Source organism: Erpetoichthys calabaricus, chromosome 9 (assembly GCF_900747795.2).
Source record: "Erpetoichthys calabaricus chromosome 9, fErpCal1.3, whole genome shotgun sequence".
NCBI lineage: Eukaryota > Metazoa > Chordata > Cladistia > Polypteriformes > Polypteridae > Erpetoichthys > Erpetoichthys calabaricus.
The window spans coordinates 80233623-80259556 of NC_041402.2; the positions used below are offsets into that span (position 1 = coordinate 80233623).

General features: G+C 37.8%; 1 protein-coding gene across 1 annotated transcript in view; it reads right to left on the reverse strand.

Moving 5' to 3' along the window:
* Window positions 1–25934, reverse strand: part of cpne7 (copine VII) — a 251789-nt gene that overhangs the window by 45759 nt on the left and 180096 nt on the right. Inside the window, exon 11 of the mRNA XM_028809797.2 lies at window positions 23661–23794. Within this exon, the coding sequence (XP_028665630.1) occupies window positions 23661–23794 (134 nt within the window). The remainder of the gene's footprint in view (window positions 1–23660; window positions 23795–25934) is intronic.

Below are 25934 nucleotides of genomic sequence, written 5' to 3' on the forward strand. Positions count from 1 at the left end.
CCTTAACACATCACCCTCAAGTCAGGGCTTGCAAAGGCCAACAGATAACATTCTTCACTAGGCCAAAGTACAACAAAGTAGAACACTGATGTTCAGAAGGTTTCAGAATATAGGACCAGGATTGGCTCAAAGACACCCAGCATGCATGTGGGAAGTGAGCTGGTTCCTCAACTACAATGCCCTGTTGGTCCAGAGAAATATTGTAGGTAACATAAGACCAACATAAATATAAGGTTCACCAACACCTCGCAGTCTCTGCCTTCTCATCCATCATGTCTATCTAGAGACAATGCCAGATCAAAGACTGACCAGCTCAGAAGCAAAATGCAAGATTTGACAGAGCCACCTGATATCTAGGCATATGTTTACTGAGAAGAGCTGCTGTCCATCCAGGTTGTATAGGATGTTTGCTGCACTCATTCTTAATTTGCTTTTGCCTTAGCATAGTGAAAATTAAAAACTGTATTATACTATCAATAAATGCTATGTACTCTACTTTTAGCATTTTGGAATTAGAGGATTAAATGAAAAAAAATGTAAGTAATAAGTGCAGTCAAGTCTGATTCACTGTGGTGGCAACCACAAATGGAGCTGCAGACTGCAGATGCATCTCCAGACAGGTTGCTATGTGTAACCTAACAAAGCAAAAGTTATAGGTTTGGAGATACCCAGGACCTCATAGAAGGACCTAAAGTGAGGATAGGTTCACCATAGGAACAGTCCACAACACACACATTGATCAGAAAATGGATCAAAGTTTCTCACTGGGAATTCAAATTATCAAGTCATCCAAAACCCAAAATACTAAACGCAATCAAAGTCAAAGAAGAGTTCATAAGTCTCAAACACTAAACACCCACAGCTAACACACAAACACAATCTTGGACATCCAGAAAATACATGGTGTCAATATTTTATGACATCTTTAGTATTTAATATTTTTACCCTGTGCATTTTCACATATTTTTTATTTGACCAGGGGAATTGGGGTTTTTTGAGGTCCAGGAATTTAATACCATCATTAGTTTTTTAGTATGGTGCCTAGACTAAATATTATAAGCTTATTTGGACTGTTTTTTTCCACCATATTTGGATGCCACCATTTTGGGTAACAGTCTTTAGGATATATCCCGTAATTGTTAGGGCCGGGTCCTCAGAGGTCATGACCTTTGATCATTACAACATCACAGGATAAAAGGTCTTCATTTTATATATTCTTTGATGTTCTTTGTTCTTCCATTTGAATGAAAATGAGTGTGGCTATGACTAAAAGCTTTTTTTTGCTTTTGAACTCTGCAACATTTTTATGATTATGAATATGATTTTGTGTGTTTAATTTCTTCCCAGTTGGCAATCCTTTGATCTCTTTGTATTTTGACCTAGCCAGTTTTTGACTACATCGTTTGACCCGTTCTCACTGTATAATCATAACACAATCTTTACACTGTTGCGTAGATGGCATAGCACTAAAACAATATGGCAGTGTGTCAACAAGTAAAATATTTTAGGAAACTTCAGAACAACACTCAAACAAAAAACAAATTAAATAAATTAATTCTACTAACATCTACTGTAAACCCGCAAACAGCAAAATCAGCACACATACTGTATATGTACTGTAGAACAAAAAAAAAAATTATAAACAAGACCAGAGTCCATATTTATCAAGTGTCTCAGAATTACTCAACTCGGATAAGAATTTGAGAAATTAAACATGAGAAGTAGTTATGAGGCATTCCCACACTTGCTAGTAGGAGTTCACATTTGAGAATGTACAGTAGGACATCACAATTTTACAGCACCTCAAAGTACAAAAAGGCACTCATTATTACGTTTTGAAGTGTCCTTGGAAATCGTGATGATGTTTTGCAGTTTTCCGACACTAATGCTGTAGTTTTCTAATACTAATTCACCACAAAGATAATATTTATAATAATAATGTTCAAAGGGATGTGATTACATTCAAATAAAAGGTCTATACTATAGTCATGTAGTAATCTAGCGTTATGTGTTGAACAAGGGCAATTCATGACAAGATAAGAAAAAAATATTGTAATGAGCAACAAGATGGAAAGACCGAGACACACACACCAAATGAGAGTTAAAGTACTTCCAGAAGAACTACCTTCATGCCGTTATGGCTAAAGGAAACACAGTCGTAAAATAAGTTACTGAAAATAGCAACAACTATTCATTCATTGGTTCTGATTTCACATTCACTCTTCTAGTGTTCCCCATCATTTTCCCGCCATGCCTCTCTCTGTGATCCCTCCTTATCTTCTGTGAGACTCTATTGATCCAGTACCCTGGGAGTTTCGGCCTATCTTCTTGAACCTTCCCCACCTTTTAAAATATAACGCAAATGTTCCAGGGATCTGTGGAATACAGGGCACAGCATATCTGTGTGAGGTCTTGCACACAATCACCCAACCAGTCCTGTCTGTCTTCAGGGTAATATGTTGGCTAATGCAACACATACAACATGACCAGCTGCATGTTGATACTGTGATGTTGCTTGTGATTCACATATGGATGCTCATCCAGATTTGAGTACAATGACCTTTATGTGCCTGCCATAAATCACACCAACAACTCTAGGAAAACTAGCGATTTGCGTGAATGCAACTTGCTTTAACATTACCTCACATGGAATGCTAGGGTCACCGTATTGTCATCTGTTGCGTTATAAAGTCATTTAAAGTTTGGTGCACAATTTGACATACCCATATAATCTCTATTATGAAGTTACATTTTCTCTTTGGCCAAAAAGATTCAACATTATCAACACTTTCATTTTGGCTGACAATACATGTTTTCTTCCAGTAGATGGAGCAATCATTTAATGTACAAAATTTGTTAAAAATAGTATTTCATCTTTGGCAAATCAATTTTTTTTTATGATTTTATTATTGTCTAGTATTTCCAAAACATTCTAACTTTCCCAGAATGTGTGTGTTGATCTATGCCTAAATGCCATCTTCTGGCAGCTCCTAGCAAATTAGGACAACTCATGAGCTTTCATAACTCCTGGTGGAATTAGGAATACTATCCTAAATTAGGAAAACTGAAAAAACACTACAACGCCTGCTCTAAATGTCGGATCAAACTGCGTCATTCTGAGATTTTTGAGCTATTTAGGTTAGTTTTCTTGCTCTGAGATGCTTAATAAATACAGGCACAGATAATTTTTTGAGCTTTCAGTTTTCTAACCTCTGCTTGTATTTTAGCAAAGATTTCTCAGGCCCTTTGCCCGTCCTCATCTCATAGTTAAAAATGTTTCATCTTCATTTTGTGAATAAACCTACTGTGCCATTTTTTCTTGCTACATTTCTTCTACTTCTCAAAGATGTGCAGCTTTGGTTATTCACTCTAAATTAGCCCGCTATGACTGAGTGAGGGTACCCTGTGATTAACTGGTGTTCTGCTCATTCCAGGGTTGGTTCCAGCCTTACGCCCAGCACTCTTCAAATAGCCACCCTAGGATTCCAAAGTCATGGAGAACATTAGAGCAATAAACAAGTGAGTTACGTAGCCTAAAGATGAAACAACGTTAAACTTGTGCAAGAAAAAAAAAATCATTTGCAAAACTGCAAAAGTGTGAATTTGATACTGTATGTCTACCATTGTGTTTGAAACATACATTGTTGTTTGTTTTGAAATGAATTCACCGAATCTAATTTAATGAATTGTGTCATTTTACTTATGGTGGGTTATGACTTTTAAAAACGACTTCAGAAGGTTTATCAAAAATTTCAGTGCAGCAATTTAACTTACTACTGCCCTTGCTAAACAGTCGTCTTACTCATTAATATTAGCACCACCGGTCCAGAATTTTTTGAAAAGTTTAAAGAGAACACTCAGCGCAGCTCTGTTATTAAAAAAGAAATAATAATCTAAATCCTGTCTTTTATTCTGAGATTGCAGTGAACACCATTTAATTTGGACCTGAAACAACCCAGCAGTCTGATGAGACAGAAATAAATACCAATATGCACAATTTTTTCCCCGAAACAAACTCCAACTAAAAGGAATAATAGGATAGGAAATCAGGCATTACCATCCATTAAGCTGTCTTTCAAACATCAAATGCATACAGTGATCCCTCGCTATATCGCGCTTCGCCTTTCGCGGCTTCACTCCATCGCGGATTTTATATGTAAGCATATTTAAATATATATCGCGGATTTTTCACTGCTTCGCGGGTTTCTGCGGACAATGGGTCTTTTAATTTCTGGTACATGCTTCCTCAGTTGGTTTGCCCAGTTGATTTCATACAAGGGACGCTATTGGCAGATGGCTGAGAAGCTACCCAGCTTACTTTCTTTCTCTCTCTCTTGCGCTGACGTAGGGGGGTGTGAGCAGGGGGGCTGTTCGCACACCTAGACGATAGGGACGTTGCTACCTTCTGTGTGCAGCTGCTTCCTGAAGGACATGCTGCACGGTGCTTCGCATACTTAAAAGCTCAAAGGGCACGTATTGATTTTTGACTTTGTTTTTATCTGTCTCTCTCTCTCTCTCTCTCTCTTCCTGCTCCTGACGGAGGGGATGTGAGCTGCCGCCTTCAACAGCTTTGTGCCGCGGTGCTTCACATACTTAAAAGCAAACAGCCCTATTGATTTGTTTGCTTTCCTCTGTCTTTCTGACAGACTCTGCTCCTGATGCGCACTCCTTTGAAGAGGAAGATATGTTTGCATTCTTTTAATTGTGAGATGGAACTGTCATCTCTGTCTTGTCATGGAGCACAGTTTAAACTTTTGAAAAAGAGACAAATGTTTGTTTGCAGTGTTTGAATAACGTTCCTGTCTCTCTACAACCTCCTGTGTTTCTGCGCAAATCTGTGACCCAAGCATGACAATATAAAAAATAACCATATAAACATATGGTTTCTACTTTGCGGATTTTCTTATTTCGTGGGTGGCTCTGGAACGCAACCCCCGCGATGGAGGAGGGATTACTGTATTCTCTAATGTGCTGTTTATCCTTTCATTATTTTCACTGATTATGAAAAAACATTGTATTTACACACTAATCAAAATGTTATACTTTTGCCAAACAGGATTTGCTATTTTTTATAAACTTTTTTTTTTATTATTTTAGGCAGAACTGGAGTTTAAAATGCAAAAGCAACATTTTCTTTCACACCAATTTGACTGTAGTTTCCTAGAATCTGTTAAAGTGACAGATTGGAAGTTTTATTACCTCTTTAGAGAATTCAGTCTGTGCAAACCAAACCCTTACCAGTAAACTGCTCTTCTAAGTGTTTTGTTTGTTCCTACATATTGCTGTTAGTCTAATTCCCTGATTATCTGGACAGCCAGGAGTTAAATAAATAAATTCAATTGACCTTTCCACTGTGGCTCAATTTGAGAAATCCATGATCACAAATTTAGGTGGTAAAAATGGACTCCACTTTTTAAACTTGATAGCCATGTGAATGCAGTGGTAAAAATCTTGCTTTTCCAGTTGAGGCGGCTGTCAAAAATCAAGCCTGTGTTGTCTAAGCGCAACCTTGACACAGTGATACACTGCTTTTATTACATCTCGTCTAGATTACTGTAATACGCTTCTATTTGGAATTACCCAGGCCTCCATGGCTCGCCTGCAGCTAGTGCAAAACGCTGCTGCTCGATTTTTTAACTGGAACAAGAAAGCATGAGCATGTTACCCCGATTTTGGCTCCCCTCCACTGGCTTCCAATTCGTTTTCGAATCCATTTTAAGATCCTTGTATTTGTTTTTAAATCTCTTAATGGGTGTGCCCCTCTTTTATTTGTCGGAACTGCTGCACCCTTACAATACCATCTCGCTCCCTCAGGTCAGCAGACCAGATGCTTTTACGCGTTCCCAAGGCACGATGCAAACTCCGAGGTGATCGAGCTTTTTCAGTTGCAGCCACAAAACTCTGGAACGATTTGCCATTGCATGTTAGGCAGGCTCCTTCGCCTAGCTGCCTTTAAATCCTTTTTAGAAACACCATTTTTACTCTCTGGCTTTTAACCCTGTATAATATGTTGGCTATTTGTATACTTTTTATACTTTCTATTAAGAATGTCTTCAGCTCTTATGTGTTTATGTGTTGTTTTTCTTTGTACAGCACTTTGGTCAGCCTTGAGGTTGTTTTTAAAGTGCTTTATAAATAAATAAATAAATAAACACACCCAAGATGTTATAACTTCGATAGGAGAAAACCGAAAAAAACCTTTAAACCACCTCAAAAAACTCTTTAGTGAGTTTTACATTTCTTAATTGAGCCTATGAAATCAATTTTAGAATTTTTGGCTAATCAAATCTTGCCTTTTTTGCTGATCACTTGCCACAACAGTTTGTTGTTAGACATGCAGACAGGTAGCTGTAAGCTGTTCCAATCTGAGTGAATGTATTCCAGATTTTCTTATGTTATTTTGGCATCTGTCCTAGGGCAGGTTCCTGCTTTGTCACCCTTGTGGTTGAGATTCTGTCTCTTTGCAACGCTTTACTTAAAAAAAAAACAGGGTTCAGAAATGGATGCATGAATATTTCTTTTGGTCACATAGAAGGTTTGCATACATTTTTCAAACATTGCTTAGACATTCAGATTGATTCCCGACTGCAGCGTCTTTGCGGCTAAACATTCTTCAGTTTTTTTCAGTTTTAATTTTTATTGATAACTCTAAACTGACTGACTTGTTTCACCCAGCATACTATTGCTAATACCAGCTCCATATTCTCATGATTCTCACTTGGATTAAAAGCATAGGTTTAAATCAAGAGAAGAGCACATCTTAGTCTTGTTCTGATTAAATGGATGCAAAATAAAGGTAAGTGTGACACATTTTCACACTCTCTCAGCCACCTGTTATGTCATGGAGGCTCAGATACTGAGCTCACAGTTAAGCCTTAAGCTCAAAATGTGACTTTCTGCCAGGCTCAGTCAGCTTTGCTCATAAGAACGTATCAGTCACACAACACTCACCTGCTATTAACAGCTTTCTTCACTCTCACTGAAGTTCAAGTTCAGACTTATTGTCATGGGTTTAGTGGAATTCCTTTTTGCAGGTCTCACCAACTCTCATGACCTTTCATATACTCTTTCTAATACATTTCCAGTCTCACCCTTTGGACCAAAACTAATTTGGTGTCTTCTTTCATAATACAGTCAGCATGCACCATTTTTGGGCCAAAGATACAAACATCAAATTTAATTAAATAAAGGGTATTATGACATAGACTTACACTAACAATAAAATGTCAAAACATTCAGACATTGTGCAGATGAAGGAAATTTGTGACTAAGTGACTTAATTCACATTCCTAACTGTAAATTCCTGTTTGTTTAATAATTTAACAGTTTTAAGCAGAATATAAGATGTCTAGTTCTGCTTAATTTATATGTTAATCTCTCTGATTTGATAACTTTATAACTTTGTACAAGAAAATTGCCTATCCAAGGAGCACTGATGACAAAGCAACAGCATCCCCAGGTGGGACACCTCTCCTCCACAGGCCACACTCTCAACAAACTAGTTTAGATTTAGCAGTTAACCTACTATGAACTTCTTTCAGATGTCAAAGGAAAATCAGAATGTCTAGAAAAAAGACAGAACTAGGAGAATGTACACAGAAAGTGCCTAAGCTGGGCTTTGAACCCAGGATTTTGAGGGGCAGAGGACTTGTCTTTGATTCCTGACCTGGGGCCTCATGTATAAACGGTGCGTACGCACAGAAATGTTGCGTATGAACCTTTCCACGCTCAAATCGCGATGTATAAAACCTAAACTTGGCGTAAAGCCACGCACATTTCCACGGTAACTCATACCTTGGCGTACGCAATTTCTCCGCTCGGTTTTGCAGACTGGCGGCACCCAGCGTCAAAGCAGTGCTACTGTTCCTGTGTGGTTACCCTTTCTTAGATCCACATCCACGGCGGCGCTTTGTCAAATACACTGAAATTAAACCGCATATCGTTCATAAATTTAATGCATCTGATTGTAATTAACCTGTAACAATATAATGGTCCACAGAATGGTCAAACTACTGTTCCTGTGTGCTCATCCTTTCTTTCTTAGCTCCACATTCCTGACGCGGCTTTATAAATACACTGAAATTAACTGCATATTGTTTATTAGTGTAATGCATCTGATTGTAATTAACCTGTAGCAATATAATGGGCCAGGGAATAGCCATAGTATTCCAAATACCATAACTGCTTTAGCGTTGTTACGCTCACTGCATCTTGTTCTTCTTTTTGCTGTTCCCGTTAAGGGTTGCCACTGCGGATCATCTTTTTCCATATTACTCTCACTGCACCACTCGGAGTATTTATATCACTGTATCTGAGTGTGAATCACAGCAGCAGATGATCGGAAAGAGAATTATCGGTATACAGTTTCAAGTACACACTACCTCAACCACGGCAAAAAGCGTCAAACCCTTTCCTGTACGGACCTCGCGTTTCAGAAACAGTTTCATCCCAAGAACTATAAACGCACTCAATCACCTCACTGTAAACTTGCACTACAGTTATAATATTGCACAACCTGCGCTACTTTATAAAGCGCGTATGATGACAATATCATTTTTAAGATGAAATGCAGCACAATATGTTGCTTACAGTATACAGATAAAACTTTAACTTCATTTAAATAATCTGTATTGTTAATAAATAAACATGTGAGGACACGGTGCCGCAGCGTATAGCTGGTTCAAGGATAGCTCCTGCCTTGCGCTGTATTCTTGCTGGTGCTGACGCGACACTGGAAGGATAGACGAATAGAATAATTAAACATGTACAATGAAGATATTTCAATGTTCCTTAAAAGTTTTGAAGAATCGGCGTTCTAAGCTTACAAATGGCTTAACGTCTATTACAGAGCTGATTGTGTGGCGATTGGAGAAAGAAAAGTATGGACAGGAATTGGAGGTTTGAAAGAGACAGTACTTCTGTAATAAATTATTTCATCGAAGGTTGCACATGGTGCAGCAAGCCTCTTGCGTGAGATATGAACAATCACTGCGTCACCGTGTTCCCATGTTTAATAACATGCTTTCATTCCTATCATCATTAAAATGATATCACGTATACATCTCAGTATTTTAATTATTCAGAGAGCTGTAATATCTCGAATGTAATGCATTCTGTGTCCTGTCGGAGAAAGAGAAAGAACGGAAGCACGTAGTGATTCACACACATAGAGCACATAGAAGATCAAACACAGAAAAAAGCATTTAACATGCTACTTGAGAAACTAGTAAAATAAACGATTTTAAGATGAAGTTTATGATGTTCTACTTTAATGGCAAAATAAACAACGTGATTAAAGTGGAAATTTCGAGATTAAAGTTGACATTTCGTGCTTTTTTCCCACTGTGTGCCTATTTGTTTTGTCTGTACCCTAATAATATGACACTCAGACGGTGGGCTACGACTTGCCTTTTCACAGCGACTTTGATATGTGATTTCTTTTTTATTTCGGGCACTGTGCGACTTTGTGAAGTTGAGCCTTCGAGTTTCTCCGACACTCTGTCACTCGATCAGCTTCCTTTTGTTGATTATACCACTGTTTAAACCAACAAATAGTACGTTTTTCCTTTGCCTCCACTTGGTATTCGCTGAAATTCTTATATTTTCTCCCGTGCTTTTCCCATTGTCTTTTCACAGAAGGCTATTTATATTGATTTGCATATTCAAAGAGGCGTAATTCTGGGAGGAGTTGGGGCGGGACAGAAGGCGCATGCACGTGCGTTACTTTTCACGCAAATCGGGATTTATGTAGTAGAAGAACGTGAAAGTATGCGTGCGCACAGATTCCTGCATCTGGATTTTTTCTGTGCGTACGCACAATCCCGCTTTTGTGCTTACGCCATGTTATAGTGTGAGTTCTACGCACGGCGTTATACATGAGGCCCCTGGTCACTGTTGGTGATTGCTTTGCATGTTCACTCCATGTTTTCATGGGTTTTCTGGGGGCATGTTAGGTTAATTGACAACTGCAAGCTGAACCAGTGTACATAACTGTATGCATAACTAGGCCAGCATATACAGTAGCTTTGATGCCAGTCTTACAAGATAAACTCGGCCCTCCATGACATTCTCACACATAATCATTGTCAAGAAAATGATGGGTTGGATGAATTAAATACTGAAAAAAATGTTAAATCAGTACAGCAGCTTCTGAAATTACGTATTATATATTACATTAGACCTAACCTTGTATGTGTTGCCTTAAACTGTTTGTCAAGAAAATAGTGTATTTCAGTATTGCAACCACTAATTATTTAAACATAATTATAGTTTTAGGACTGTGAATTTGAATGAAGTCATTTTTTACTACTTCACAGGAATTTCTCCGGATTTTGCCTTCCTGCAGCATCAAGTTTCCGTCCTGTCAGTAGCATTTAAGATACTTATATATGAAGTATTTGGTTTTTTTTTTTGTTTATTGTTTATTTTCTGTTTCCTTTGATTATCTTAAGATTTTTTGCAAGAAGCACTTCTTGTGCATGTTACCTATACACTATAAATTGAAGAGCTGCAAGGAAGCAGAGATAGCCTTGAATTAAGAGTGTGAATTGTTCATCAGCATTACAATCTATCTATTATGATCTGCGACATTTAGAATTATTTATGCGTGCTCTAGGAATTGTTCAGGATCATTATATATCCATATTATGGGGTATTGAAATCCAGAGAATCTGAGATCTGTTTTTGTGTTTTTTGCCTCCTGACAAAGTTGAATGTTTGTTTACGTTTTACCACAACAACATTTGTTTTTTTCTGGCAGGCACTGACACTCTAAGAACCTTGCGTTGATTGTTTCCATGGAAACCCGTCTCCGAATTCCCCGGAACACACTCTTTAGTGATGTTAAACGAGCGACAGTGCAAAGGTCATTCCTTTCAATTCCAGGCTATCTGAACTTGATGGATAACAAACCTATTCCTTGCAGTAATCTCCACATACCTTTTATGATCCCTAGCACTTGTGTTTTGAATCTGAATTTTTTAGTTTGTGTTTTGATACAAGACCTCTCTGATTTCTCTGCCTGTTTCTTGACCATATCATCTTATGGTCATTTTCCTTTTTTATCCTCTGCTTCTCTCTCTCTCTCTATACAGAACACTGTCTCTGTATGAAACCAATAAACAGCCTCTTTATTAGATTCTCCTAACTTATAAGAAGTTGTTCTCCCCTTTGTTCTTAGTACAGTTGGAATTTAACAGATAAATTTTCAGTGAACCAAGGAAAATATGGCTTATGGATGCTGCCCCAAGTCAACTCCAGGATATTAAATTATTGCTACAAATTAGCTGGTGGTAGATCTCTACTTCAAAGAGCCGATGCCATTGCATTTCAATGATATCCAAATGAACTGAGATCAAGTGACTGCAGGTGAAACTGTATTAAGACAAATTCACTACCATGTCCTTGTGGCTATTCTGTCAAGCACTATCAACAGCAGCTCATTTGTATATGGCCCACGAAAGCAAGTACCTCTTTGGCAAAGCTATTCAGATATTCTCTAATGTTCAAACATAACTTTTGTCACATAAATGTAAAGTCTCTACGCACCCTTGGTCATTGGTAGACTATGTATTTATGTGAGTATTTTTTATTTTTAATCATTATTCATGTCATTTTGTGGTGTGTCTCTGCATGTCCACTGACTGTCTCTATGCCTTTTGCCAGTTACGTGACACAGGGGGTACATGACACATTGTGGCATTGTGACCCTCAAATATAAAATGTCAGTTCACAACTACAAAATATCCTACTTTTCGATTACCTTTTTCAAACCAATTTTGACTTTTTTTGAAGTGAGACAAAATTAAGGATATTAAACCATGGACTAGACTCTTCGAGTTTGCTTATTGGATCGAGGTTTAGGTTTTGATTTCCAGTTTTTGTTTTTTGGTATGTAGGTGTTTTTTATAACAATTTTTGCTTGTCCTCTACTTGTTCCATCTTCCATTTTCTCTTTAATTTTTTTTATGGTCACTCACCTCTGCTATGTGTGTCCATAGCAATAAAGGTACCATGTGATATACAACAGTATACCTTACATGATTACACCACCGCCAGGTTACATTGCTGATGTTCAGCAAAATTACTCCAGAGCAACATTTAGTTTCAGCCGTATTCTTCTTCATCTACTCATCTGCTTGAATCAGCTTGAGCCGTAATTCATCAGACTAGGCAGTGATATTCCAATCCTCTATTAGCAGCTACTTGTTTTTGTTAGTACAATGCAATTGAACATTCCATTAGATGTGGTCAATTATAATGCTGTGGCCTCCGTGGAACATCCAGGTTTCATTTTTGGAATTGGCTGAATTATATTATATTATATTATATTATATTATATTATATTATATTATATTATATTATATTATATTATATTATATTATATTATATTATAGCAATTGTACTGTTTTGAGTTCTGTTTTTTTGGATAGTTGCTTTCATTTTGTGACTTTCTCTGCATGGCAGTGGCCACATTTTTTAAGGTTGCTGTGCCTGTTGCAGACCACATGACAGAGCGATTACATAACATATTTCCCTACCTATATAATGGTGGTGAACATCGATTGTTATTTTCCTTTGTAATTGAAGATTAACCAAAAATACTCATTTTGTTAGAACAGTTAGAAGATAGAAACCCAAATCTGTAAAGGACATATTTGGCTGAAAATCTCTTTTGTTTCTGTACTTTGAATTGAACATGGCTTTTGGATTTGGTGCCTCAATTTCTCTGACTTTTTGCTTAATGAATTTCTGCCTGTTCCCTGGTAATGATTTTGCCTTTCCTTTTGGTGCATACCATTTCTAATTACCACTAATGGTTTCATTTGCAGTAAAACACGTAGTACCTTCTGGTAGTCCTAGAATGATTAGACTTCTATTAAAGGCACCAACACCAATATTTATTCATCTCTGCAATGTGACCTACTAAAAAATTAACTTTAGAGTGGTCTGAGACACATTTCTCTTGATATTACATATCTAGTATTAGACCTGTGAATTGTTCATATTAATAAGTAATTTTACCATCATGTTAATATGCCACACTGCACAGAGATGAATAGCCTATCTACTGATGTTTTATAAGTGGGATGAAGCCTTTGTTAAAGTCTTGTTACATAACTGCAGTACCTAAACTAAAATGTTGCCAAATATTTTATTTATAGCTTCCACTTTTCTGCTCTTCAAGGCAGACACAGAAACTCTGATTGTTCTTCACAGAACTGCAATGAAACAAAGCTATGGAAATGTAAGGTAAGCAGCTGTAAAACCCTTTTGCTATGGAGATCACACAAAACATCATACAGACACCAAAGTGTCCTTCACCATGTTGAACTTCATGTTTAAACAGTAATTACCCTGCAAATATGCCACTTTCTCCCAGTTATTAAGGTTTGAATTGATTTTATATGTATTTAGACTTTTTGGATGCTACCATTATCCATCCATCCATTATCCAACCCGCTATATCCTAACTACAGGGTCACGGGGGTCTGCTGGAGTCAATCCCAGCCAACACAGGGCGCAATGCAGGAAACAAACCCCGGGCAGGGCGCCAGCCCACCACAGGATGCTCCCATTATTATAATTAAAATACAATTATACTAATATTTTATTACTATAAAATACATTTTGTAGTTCATGTAAAACATTTATACTTTCAACACAAGCACTCACATACACAATAACAAGATAAAAAAATCTCAATGATTTTTAAAGCAGCCTCCTACATGTTTAAAAAGACCTCCAGACTTCAGTACCCAGCAGGTCATTAATAAAGACGCTGTGAATGAAATCCTAGCGCAGAGCCAGAAAGAGGGACACTTCTGTTGCCGCTTCCTGATGCCATATGAACAGATGCATTCTCTTCCAAATCTGGCTCCCTTCATTCTAATTGACCTCTGTGGCCAGGCACCTCTGCAGATGATTTTCCCTAGACAGAGGGCGTTTAGCACATCAGGGATGGCCCTTCAATATCCTGGTAAATAATTCTTCATGTTAGTCCACAATCTACAGTGGCAACAAAGGGCATAGCACCAAAACAAAACTGCGAAAAAGTAAAAATCAATACCTTAATTTAAATAGAGTGTGTAAAAAATAACAAAAGCCATACATAAAATAAAAAATAGTGCATTTAATTAACAAAAAAAGCCCATTATATTATCTAAAAAGGAATGTATTAAATAAACATCAAAAATTAGTGAGTCAGATCAACATTAGAAAGTGAGGCCGTGAAATCAACATTAAAAAATAAGTGAATGATATCAATATTAAAAAGTGAGAGCATGCAACTAACAACCAGAATGAAAACGGAAATGAACATCACAACAGAAATAAGCTTTCGAAAACAGAAATAGCGTTTACTCTCTGGATGCTTAGGAGCTCCTTTCTTACAGCATGATGTCCCTGGAATTTACTAGTGAACTACAAAGATGTGTGAACAAAGGCACAGTCCAGGATACTAAGAAAATCGCATCACCAATGTCCAGAAATTTCCCACACACAGAACCATGAGTACTCCATTTCATAGCCGCTGTTTTCCGTTAGTTCATGGAGCCCTGTAGGCCCATCAGAGCTGTGAAGCGGCAGTGAAATGGAGACAACAATCACTTGAGGAAGCAGCAATCACATTTTTCACACCTATCTTTAGGGATACTGTCGGAATCCCTGCAGTCCATATATAAAAGTGTAGCCTACATGGCTCTGAATTAACTTGATTTATTGACGTTTTCTTCATTTGAAAGACGATTGCATTATAAGTACGGTACTTTACAAGTTTACTTTTGACTAGAATGCTTTCAGTAGAATCCATGGGACAAAAAAAAAAAAAAAAAAAAAACTTTTTACATAGCATTTTAAGACTTTAGGAGAATAAAGAAGACCACTTTGGAAATATTTAACAATTGTAGATGCCCCATAGATCCCATTTTAATTTCTCCTCAGGAAGAGCCCAGATGCCCAGAGCCTCAGAAAGACCATGCGAGGTCCAGAGAGCTCAGCCATTCACCAGAAGTGAAAGATAGCCCCAGAAAAACCACAATCCCAAGTAGGGCTGCAAATGAAAAGAATCATGTATAAAAGATAATCTACTATTGACTCCAAAAGGGAGACATTGCTCTTTATATTCCAAAAGGAGAATAAAACATCAGATAAAAGGGGTGAAACTCAAAATAATAAACCTGTAACTGGTCTACTGACCCTGAAGCAAGAGGTTAACACTTTAATAAAATCGTCCAGGATGCCTGAATTTATGACATACCTTGGTGTCTGAAGACTGCCCCAAAGCAGTCATAGTACATTAACAAATCAGATTTATATGCCATTTTGTTATAAGCTAACTTCTGCAATACACCAAAGGTTTAAAATTTTATATCATTTAATACTCCAGTCTCTCTTCCATTCCAAAGTATAGCACAAAATCGCGTGCAATTACACAAAATTCAATGGATAGCCTTTATCCTCAGGTTATAAGGCAACTTATCTCCTGCTCATCCTGACAAATGACTATTGTATATTTGTTGGAATCTATCCAAGTAAGCATCTCAGTGTATTGAATACACACGACAATAAACCTGATCTTGAACTTGAACCCAAAGTGTCTGAAAGTATACACAGATCAACCACAGCATTCAAACCAGACAGATAAAGTGAATAACACTAATGGGCTTGTTACGATAGCACTTGTCAAGGGGAGAACGGTCCGTTCTTGAACGTGATGTATTGGAAGCAGGAAAAATGGACAACCATAAGGTTCTGAGCGTCTTTGTCTAGAACCAAATTGTGATGGTTAGGCGACTGGGTCAGTGCATCTCCAAAATGACAGGTGTTGTGAGGCGCTCTCAGAATGCAGTTGTTAGTACCTAAAAATAGTAATCCAAGGGAGGACAATTGATGAACTGATGACAGGGTCATGGGCACCCAAAGCTCATTGATGCACATGGGGAGTGAAGGCTAACCCATCTGGTCTAATCCAACAAAAGCTACTATAGCACAAATTGCTGAAAAACGTGATGCTATCCATTAAAGAAAAGTGTCAGAACCCACATTTCATCACAGCTTGCTGAGTTTGGGGCTGTGTAGCTGCAAACCAATCTGAGAACCTATGATGACCCCTGTCCACCACTAAAAGCGCATACAATTGGCATGTAAGCATCAGAACTGGACCATGGAGCATCAGAAGAAAATGGCCAGGCCTGATGAATCACATTTTCTTTTAGATCAGGTGGTTGGCTGGGTGCATGTGCATTGTTTACATGGGGATGGTAGCAGGATGCACTAAGGGAAGAAGGCAAGTGTGATGCTCTGGGCAATGTTCTTCTGGGAAATCTTGGGATCCTGGCATTCATGCAGATGTTACTTCTTTAACACCTACCACCACCTAAAGATTGTTGCAGTTCACTTAGAACCCTTCATGGCAACTTTATTATCTGATGGCAGTGGCCTATTTCAGCAGGATGCTGTAAAAGTTGTTCAGGAATGGTTTGAGGAACATGACAAAGAGTTCAGGATGTTGACTTGGTCTCCAAATTCCCCAAATGTCAATCTGATTGAGCGTCTATGGGATATGCTAGAAAACCAAGTCCAATCCATTGAGGCCCTATCTCACAACTTCCAGTATATGACTTAAAGGATCTGTGCTGATGTGTTAGTACCAGATAGCATAGGACACCTTAAGAGGTCTTGTGAAGTCCAAGCCTCATTGGGTCAATGCTGTTTTGGTAGCACGAGTGAGACATTCCCAATATTACACAGGTGGTTTTAATATTGTGGCTGATCAATGTATACTATATTACTCCCTAAAGTTCAGCATTCATGGCCAGAAAGCTGTCATGTATTTTTTCCACAAATATTTTATGGACTTTGACCTTTTGAGGTTACTATTCCTGTAATTGTAACTGATACTGCATTTAACCACTTGCAAAAATTACCTACTTTGATGCTAAAAATGGCTGTATCTTGGTTGCAATTTAAAAGAAAGTGTGAGTGGGAAAAATTGATTATTTTTTCTGCCAATGTTTAGCACTTTTTTTTTTCATCAAGAAAGCAATGTTTGTCACTATGTATTTTTCCTCTTTGCTGTGCTGGCACAAGATGACAAAACTTGGCCAGTAAAAATCATCTTGACAGCATATGTACTTTCCCTCCTGCCCAGAATATAAGAGAATCTCACTCATAAATACAGAGGATGTCGGGTCTTGTGCCAGAAACAAATAATCTCTTCATAAAAGAGGCATTACTTTGATAATAAGCACAATTTTAGTAATTGTGCAGTCTGCACAGTCCCACACAGGCAGGAACGACCACTGCCTTCTAAATGTTTTGCAATGCTGTACTTCCAGACATCAACAAAAATATCTGGAAAGCAGCGTTCTTTTCTTTGGATTTATGCACAAGATAATGAGGAATCAGAAGTAATTACTAGTTACAGTATAGAGAGCTATTTTAATTAGATTTATTATTGCAGCCAACATGTTGACTATGCTGCTACTGAAGCTGATTTGCTTTTATCTGTGATAAAAACATGAAAGCAAGTCAGCCTCATGAAGCATTACCTAATTTATGGTAAATCCTGATCTTGAATTGGCTTAAACAGGTTTGAAAATGCCTGGATATATGAATGGTTAGAATATAGTTGTGAATGTTATACACTGAGTGGCCAGTTTATTAGGCACCTCTGCTCTTTCCACCTAATTGTCTCTGTTGTTAGTGGCAGCACCGAAAATCTATTTAAAGTGGGTAGGTAGGTATCTACAGATTATATGATAGCAAGTTGGAGAGACAACTGACCAAACTAAACATTTTAGTGGCACTGAATGTGGTATGGGCATCTGTGCCAGACATGCTGTTATGAGGGGATCATAATCAACACTGTTGTTGAGATTGGACCCTCACCCATCCTGTAGTCAAATACTGTAAAGGCAAATGATGAAAGGATTAACATCACTTATGCTGAGAACAACAGTGCTACCATAAGAGGCATACATTTCCATGGTGCCAGAAAAGGCAGAACAGGGCGTACAATTCAGTGTACGTTGTCATGGGTGTGGCATGGTAGCCCACAACCCAAATGAGTTCCATTCTTAGCATTGAAAAACAAGAAGCAGCAGTTAGAGTGAGCTAATGACCATATAGAGCTGACACTGGAGGAGTGTAAAAAATGCCCAGAGTTACACCGATGTAAAATACAGTATGTCAAAACTGGGATATCGCAAAAATTCATGTGTTAATGAAAGCGGTGTAGGCTGGTGTTGGTAGTGTAATGGTGTTAGGGTATTTTAATTGCACACCTTGCTTCCTTTGATAAGCGTAGTATAATGTCACGAGATACCAAAACAGCATTGACAATCAGGTGGCTGTCTTTGTGTGTGCAATTGTATCCATTTCACTTTTAACAGCTAAAGGCTACAATATTCAAGAATAGTTTCTAGGCCATGAGAGTGAATTCATCTTACTCACTCACTCACCATATCTCAATTCACCTGAGAATCTCTTGAAGTAGACTGAATATACTCCTTGAAGCAGAGATGCATCAGCAGTTAATCTGGAACAGGAATTTGACATGGGCCATTATCTCATGTGTTATATTTTCGAACACATTTTCAAGTCTGTGCCCCATATAATCAGATTGTGAAGTAAATGGGGGAAGCAACTCACTATTTAGCTAGGTGTACCTAATAAAGTGGCCACTTAGTAAATTGTACAAATTCTGTGGGGCTCATTGGCACTAATCCCTTTGTTACTCTAAAATGTTAAGGAAACAGTTTCGGTTCCCACAAGCAATAATGTATTCAGCCATCCAAATTAGGGTCATGGATAGAGTATTTGCTGCAAGCCAGGAGAAGAACGGGACAGAGTGCCAAAGAAATGTTTTGTGTTGTTTTATTATATTGCTGCAAGACATTTTAAACAAGTGGTGTTTTTAAAAGGTTTTCAATATCCTTTTATTCAACCTGACTTTCTATAGTGCAATATGGAGTCCATCTGTTATTAAACTGACTAATTCTATTCACAGTTGCAAGGACCATAATAATTTATATTATTAAAATAAACTAATTGTTGACTTCTCATTCCTATTGGCATGCTGTTGCTGATAAGTTTTGGTTTTATGAGCTTTCAGCATCGACTGGCCAGGGTTGTCGATCACTCAATGCACACAAACATTCACACACCTACACTCATTCACTTTGGGCGGTTTTAGAAACTGCAATTAACCTAACCTGCCTGTCCTTGGGATGTGACGCTCATGCAGACATGGACAGCACATATAAACTCCACTCTAGCACTGATATTATCCCACGACTCTGGAGCTGTGAGGTAGCAACATTAACCACTGCTTCTCTGTTCCACCTGCAGATTCAGTACATATTATTAAAACAAATGCACCTGAACTCTTTGAATTCTTGTTGACCTCTCGTTCCTATTCACATGTTGTTGCCAATAAGTGATGATTTTATGTGCTTTCAACATCAACAGCGGTGAAGAGACATTATAAACCTAATGTGGCGCTGCTTGCTCCTCTGCTGCACAATATTGCTCTGTTTTTCAGTAATTTTCCCCACCAAATAACTCATCTCCAGTTGCCGGTCCTTTATCAAGGTAACTTTGTTGATTTATTACTAATGAATAAAGAAATGCAACTAGAAAATATGATTCATATTGCTTATTCCATTTTTTAAATAATGTATTTTTTACAAATATAAAATCATATACAAAAGGACATTAATAAACGTTTTAAAAAGTTCTGACTAAAGTTACCCTCTGGGCAACTCACACACACCAACTATTATTTAAAAAAATCTCATATGATCAGCAAAAAGCACAAAGTTCACATAAAATTCAGTCTTTCAGGATGTTGTGATTTTATTAGACTCTAAAGGCAATGAAACTGATCAATGCGAAATTGCCATTTTCATTGTTATTGACGCACACTGTAAAGAATGCAGCATTACAGAGGTTATTGAATTTGTGACATTTGCATCAAGAACCAATACCTTTGATTTTTCATGAGATGTCTACAGTTTCTACTTAGCTACTGATTGCATCACCGCTTGTTTCCTTGAAAATAGAAAAATCTGCTAAATGGCTAAAATCACTTTCAGAAACCCTTGCCTGTCCCCAATCTGAAGCACCAGGGGTCTCATTTATAAAACTTTATGTGAATTCGAGCGTGGAAATATTTGCAAATCAGAAAACAGGAAAATATGTGCACCAACGAAATCTGATTTCTAAAACCAGGCATACGTACGTTTGTATGCAATGTACCTTTATAAATCACAGTCATCTTGTAAATGTGTATATGTGAACGCACCTTGAACATTGCCTGGTTGTCACCCTTAAACAACCATGTATGGACTGTGTTAGTCAACCTCCTACATATTCAGTCACGATGCTGCAGATGTTCAGTGGCTGGCAAAGCAGCCTCCCAGCTGATGTATCAAAACACCTCCATCTTATGCTGCGCACCTCAAGTGATCGTGCAAGAATGTGTGGAAATCTCTTCTCTTTATTCAGGGGGTTTGAGAAAGGTGTAAGGTACCAGCACCTAAGTTGGCAGACACAATCACTAGCCATGTGTACTGACATGATTTCTGCTACAATAAATAATACAGACAGGCCATTTGAGAAAATGAGGGTTCAGCCAATTACCTTACCAACAAGCCAGCCATAATATATACATCATCTTCTAGCGCTGCTTTGCCTCAAAATAAATGAATCACGGGTCGATCCAGGCCACAATGTTTGTCAGTCTCATCTTTACATAACAGATGAATTGCACATTACTGGAATGTAAGTGCTTATGATTAACAGAAGTAGCTTCATTCTCACTAGATACTTTTATTGTAGTATGCGTTCAGTAAATTGCTCCAATTATGTTAGGATAACCGGACACTGCTGCAAATTGTCTTTTTATTTTGGCAAAAACATGTTTTATGTATGTATACTCACACTATACTGGAGTTTAGTCTGAAGTTTTTTTTTTTGTTTTTTCTGTCCACCCAGGCCATCGGACCTTACTCTTTTTTTAATGTTAACTAACATTGTCTTATTTTAATTTCTTCTTTTTTTTTTAATTTACTGTTCTTCATTATGTAAAGCACTTTGAGCTACTTTTTTGTATAAAATGTGCTATACAAATAAATGTTTTTATTATTATTATTATTATACAAAAACTGAAGGCAGTGCCTTGTTGGTCAGTTAATGGGTTCCAGCACAGCAGATATGATGATGTGAAGCTCGGCTAAGATAGTCCTTACCTGCCGGCCAGTTCCCTGAGAGATATAAACTAACGAAAACCTAAAATAGCTCTTCAGTATGAATACTCAGCATTGGTCCTCTTAAAAGTCAACTAAAATACAGTCTGCACCTCATTTTCATCACTTTTGAGGAGATAATGTTTGTCACATCAACATACATTATAATAACGGCTCGGTGATATTAATTATTACACAAGTGACTTGTCATTTAGCTGGTTTGGCTACATTTCCCTTCTTGATCAACGGTGTCCTTATTTCCCAGTTTCACAAAAATGTTGTGTATGGATGGGTCAGAGTTGCTGTAAATACAGTGCATCCAGAAAGTATTCACAGCGCATCACTTTTTCCACATTTTGTTATGTTACAGCCTTATTCCAAAATGGATTAAATTAAATTTTTTCCTCAGAATTCTACACACAACACCCCATAATGACAAAGTGAAAAAAGTTTACTTGAGGCTTTTGCAAATTTATTAAAAATAAAAAAAATGACAAAGCACATGTTACATAAGTATTCACAGCCTTTGCCATGAAGCTCAAAATTGAGCTCAGGTGCATCCCCTGATCATCCTTGAGATGTTTCTGCAGCTTAATTGGAGTCCACCTGTGGTAAATTCTGTTGATTGGACATGATTTGGAAAGGCACACACCTGTCTATATACAGTAAGGTCCCACAGTTGACAGTTCATGTCAGAGCACAAACCAAGCATGAAGTCAAAGGAATTGTCTGTAGACCTCTGAGACAGGATTGTCTCGAGGCACAAATCTGGGGAAGGTTACAGAAAAATTTCTGCTGCTTTGAAGGTGAGCACAATGAGCACAGTGGCCTCCATCATACGTAAGTGGAAGAAGTTTGAAACCACCAGGACTCTTCCTAGAGCTGGCCGGCCATCTAAACTGAGCGATCGGGGAAGAAGGGCCTTAGTCAGGGAGGTGACCAAGAACCCGATGGTCACTCTGTCAGAGCTCCAGAGGTCCTCTGTGGAGAGAGGAGAACCTTCCAGAAGGACAACCATGTCTGCAGCAATCCACCAATCAGGCCTGTATGGTAGAGTGGCCAGACGGAAGCCACTCCTTAGTAAAAGGCACATGGCAGCCCGCCTGGAGTTTGCCAAAAGGCACCTGAAGGACTCTCAGACAATGAGAAAGAAAATTCTCTGGTCTGATGAGACAAAGATTGAACTCTTTGGTGTGAATGCCAGGCGTCACGTTTGGAGGAAACCAGGCACCGCTCATCACCAGGCCAATACCATCCCTACAGTGAAGCATGGTGGTGGCAGCATCATGCTGTGGGGATTTTTTTCAGCGGCAGGGACTGGGAGACTAGTCAGGATAAAGGGAAAGATGACTGCAGCAATGTACAGAGACATTCTGGATGAAAACCTGCTCCAGAGAGCTCTTGACCTCAGACTGGGGCGACAGTTCATCTTTCAGCAGGACAACGACCCTAAGCACACAGCCAAGATATCAAAGGAGTGGCTTCAGGACAACTCTGTGAATGTCCTTGAGTGGCCCAGCCAGAGCCCAGACTTGAATCTGATTGAACATCTCTGGAGAGATCTTAAAATGGCTGTGCACCGACGCTTCCCATCCAACCTGATGAAGCCTGAGAGGTGCTGCAAAGAGGAATGGGCGAAACTGGCCAAGGATAGGTGTGCCAAGCTTGTGGCATCATATTCAAAAAGACTTGAGACTGTAATTGCTGCCAAAGATGCATCGACAAAGTATTGAGCAAAGGCTTTGAATACTTATGCACATGGGATTTCTCAGTTTTTTTATTTTTAATAAATTTGCAAAAACCTCAAGTTAACTTTTTTCACATTGTCATTATGGGGTGTTGTGTGTAGAATTATGAGGAAAAAAATGAATTTAATCCATTTTGGAATAAGACTGTAACATAACAAAATGTGGAAAAAGTGATGCGCTGTGAATACTTTCCGGATACACTGTATACACAAGTTTTGCTTGATTAATCCTGGCTTTTGTGGGGGAAAGTTGCACATGCAAATTTGGGCCTCTACTTTGTGCATGCATAAGTTTTATAAATCTGACCCCAGGTCGTTGTGATTTTATGAATCTATACACCTCTTATAATGTTTTTTCCATTAAACAATATGAAGAGAGGTTCTCCTGGTGTACGCGTCACTGTTTGTTATAGGTAACAGGTGCAAATATGGTAAATGTTTAAAAAAGACAGTTAAATGGGAAATTATTAATAAGTGCACAATAATCTCAAAGTACTGCACATCCTAAAGTAAACTTCAGAAAAGCACATCTTGAGTCCACAGGCTTAGGATTCAAGGCAGGCACGTCTATTAGGAGAGAACCACACAGACACCTCAGGATGCTCTCCTGTTGCTCTAACATGGGGACTGCTGATTAACAGCACTCTGTGATGAATAATAGATACCTGTCATAGTCCTGGCAGATTTCCCCCACTGCGATCAAAGCTTTCAGATACTCATTGGGTTGGTAGGGATTGATGTAGTGGAGAGAGCAACTGTTACGAGGATCCCCATTAGAAGCTGTGAAGTCAATGGCAACCTAAAAGAGGACAGACATTTACACAGAAGATTAACTCTCATGCACATTTATTTGCTGTTTCCTGCTCATTCACTAAATTTGTAAATGGGAACAATAGGCCTGGTAAGTCCAGAATCCATCCTTCATTATAACCGTACAGCAGAGTAGGCAATCAGGTCTTTTGTGAAAAGGCACAAATTAAAAACTTGAAAATGCTAAGGGTTATATTGTAAATTCTTGAATAACATACAAATGATGTAGCAACAGATAATGGTGCAATAGCAAACCGTAATTAATAATATGTACCCTGAATTGGACACAGGGTGTACTACGACTGACATTAAAAGCACTTTCAGAAAGGAGGGGGATTTTGTTTGTGAATATTTCAGCCCAGCTTTTCAATAGCAATTCCCTTAGTCTACATTTCACATACTTCTTATATTAGATCCAGTGTCAATGTTTCCATTGCCAAGGACTCAGATGTCTTACTCAAGTATAAAAACGGAACACTTCAAAGTTGTAGCCAATCTGTCATTTTCTTTATATTACATTGATTATAAGCAGCATGTATAGGCTGAAAGATGAATGTATGAAATATCATAAAAACACAATTTATGGGATCTGATAGATAGGACTTTTTAAAATGCTTTTTTGAATTATTGCCATTATAAAATAATGCAAATGAATGGAAAATTTCCCTAGAAATATCACTGAGACGTTAAGGAATTATTTCAATGGGTTTACTGACTTTTACTGTTATCTCCAGTATAGCTAATATATTAATGTTATTTGACAATTCCGTGCATGCTTCATTTGCAAGGAAATTAGAACATTAAACATTTTTGGATGAAACATTATCTGCAAATGTGTCAGGTGAAAAGTACTACAGAATAATTTCTTTAATAAACTGAAAGTATTTAGAAGGAAAAATATCATGAGGTTGCCTTGCTGCATACTGAGTATTTAATATTTCCTTAAAAGTAAAATTTATAGTAAGACAAATGGACAGTCTTTCCACTTCCAGCCTTAGTAAAACTATGAATAAAAAGCAGAATATACAATAATGTAATTTATGAAAGAGTAATTTCACATATATAGTGCTAAGGTGGAACTACAGTTACTGCTGCCTCACACCACTAGGGACAGTCTGTATGGAGTTTGTATGGCCTCTCAGTGTCTGCCTCAGATGGCTCAGGGTTTCCTCCCACATGATAAAGACTTGCTTGCAATGTTAATGGGTCACTTTAAATTAGCTTATTATTTGTATGTATAGGAGCAGTCCTTGAATAGACTGGCCGTGGTCTTCATGCGTCTAATTATATCTGCTTAAGATCTAGGTGGCAGCAACTCTTTATAGAAAAGTCCATCCATCCATCTTCTATCCTGCTTATCCATCACAGGGGACAACAAGAATGTTGGCTCAGGAAGTGGATTTATCAAAGATTGTTTCACATGTATTTAATTTCAAATTATTAAGATGTACCATGCACACTTTAATACAGAAGGATAAACATTACTGTTTTAGAGTATTGTACAAGCCACTTTGGAATCAACATCTCTCTCTCTACAGGTATATATATATATATATATATATATATATATATATATATATATATATATATATATATATATATATATATATATATATATGAAACAACAAAGCATCCAAATTTCAATGTCCTGCATCCATCGACGGCTGCACATAATGTTCACAAGAGAGGTGGAATAGATAGATAGATAGATAGATAGATAGATAGATAGATAGATAGATAGATAGATAGATAGATAGATAGATAGATAGATAGATAGATAGATAGATAGATAGATAGATAGATAGATAGATAGATAGATAGATATGGTGAATAGTTTGGTCTGTCAGTATAGTTCTGTCCCAGTTTAGTTTACGTGTGCCATTTTCTAGTACTGTGGTCAGGGTGTATTTATAATTTTGTTTGTATGTGTCTGATAGTTTGTGTTGTAGTGTCAGTTCTTGATGTGTAATGTTTGTCATCTTACTGTGCCGTGCATGTAGTCTATCTGTGTCAGTAGTCCTTTGTTGGATTGTTTCTTGCTCCTTGTGGCTACATCTGCATGTGTTGTCTGCAATGTTAGCATCCATTAAGAATGCCTTTTCTGTAGTTCTTCAGTTTTTCCAACTTGA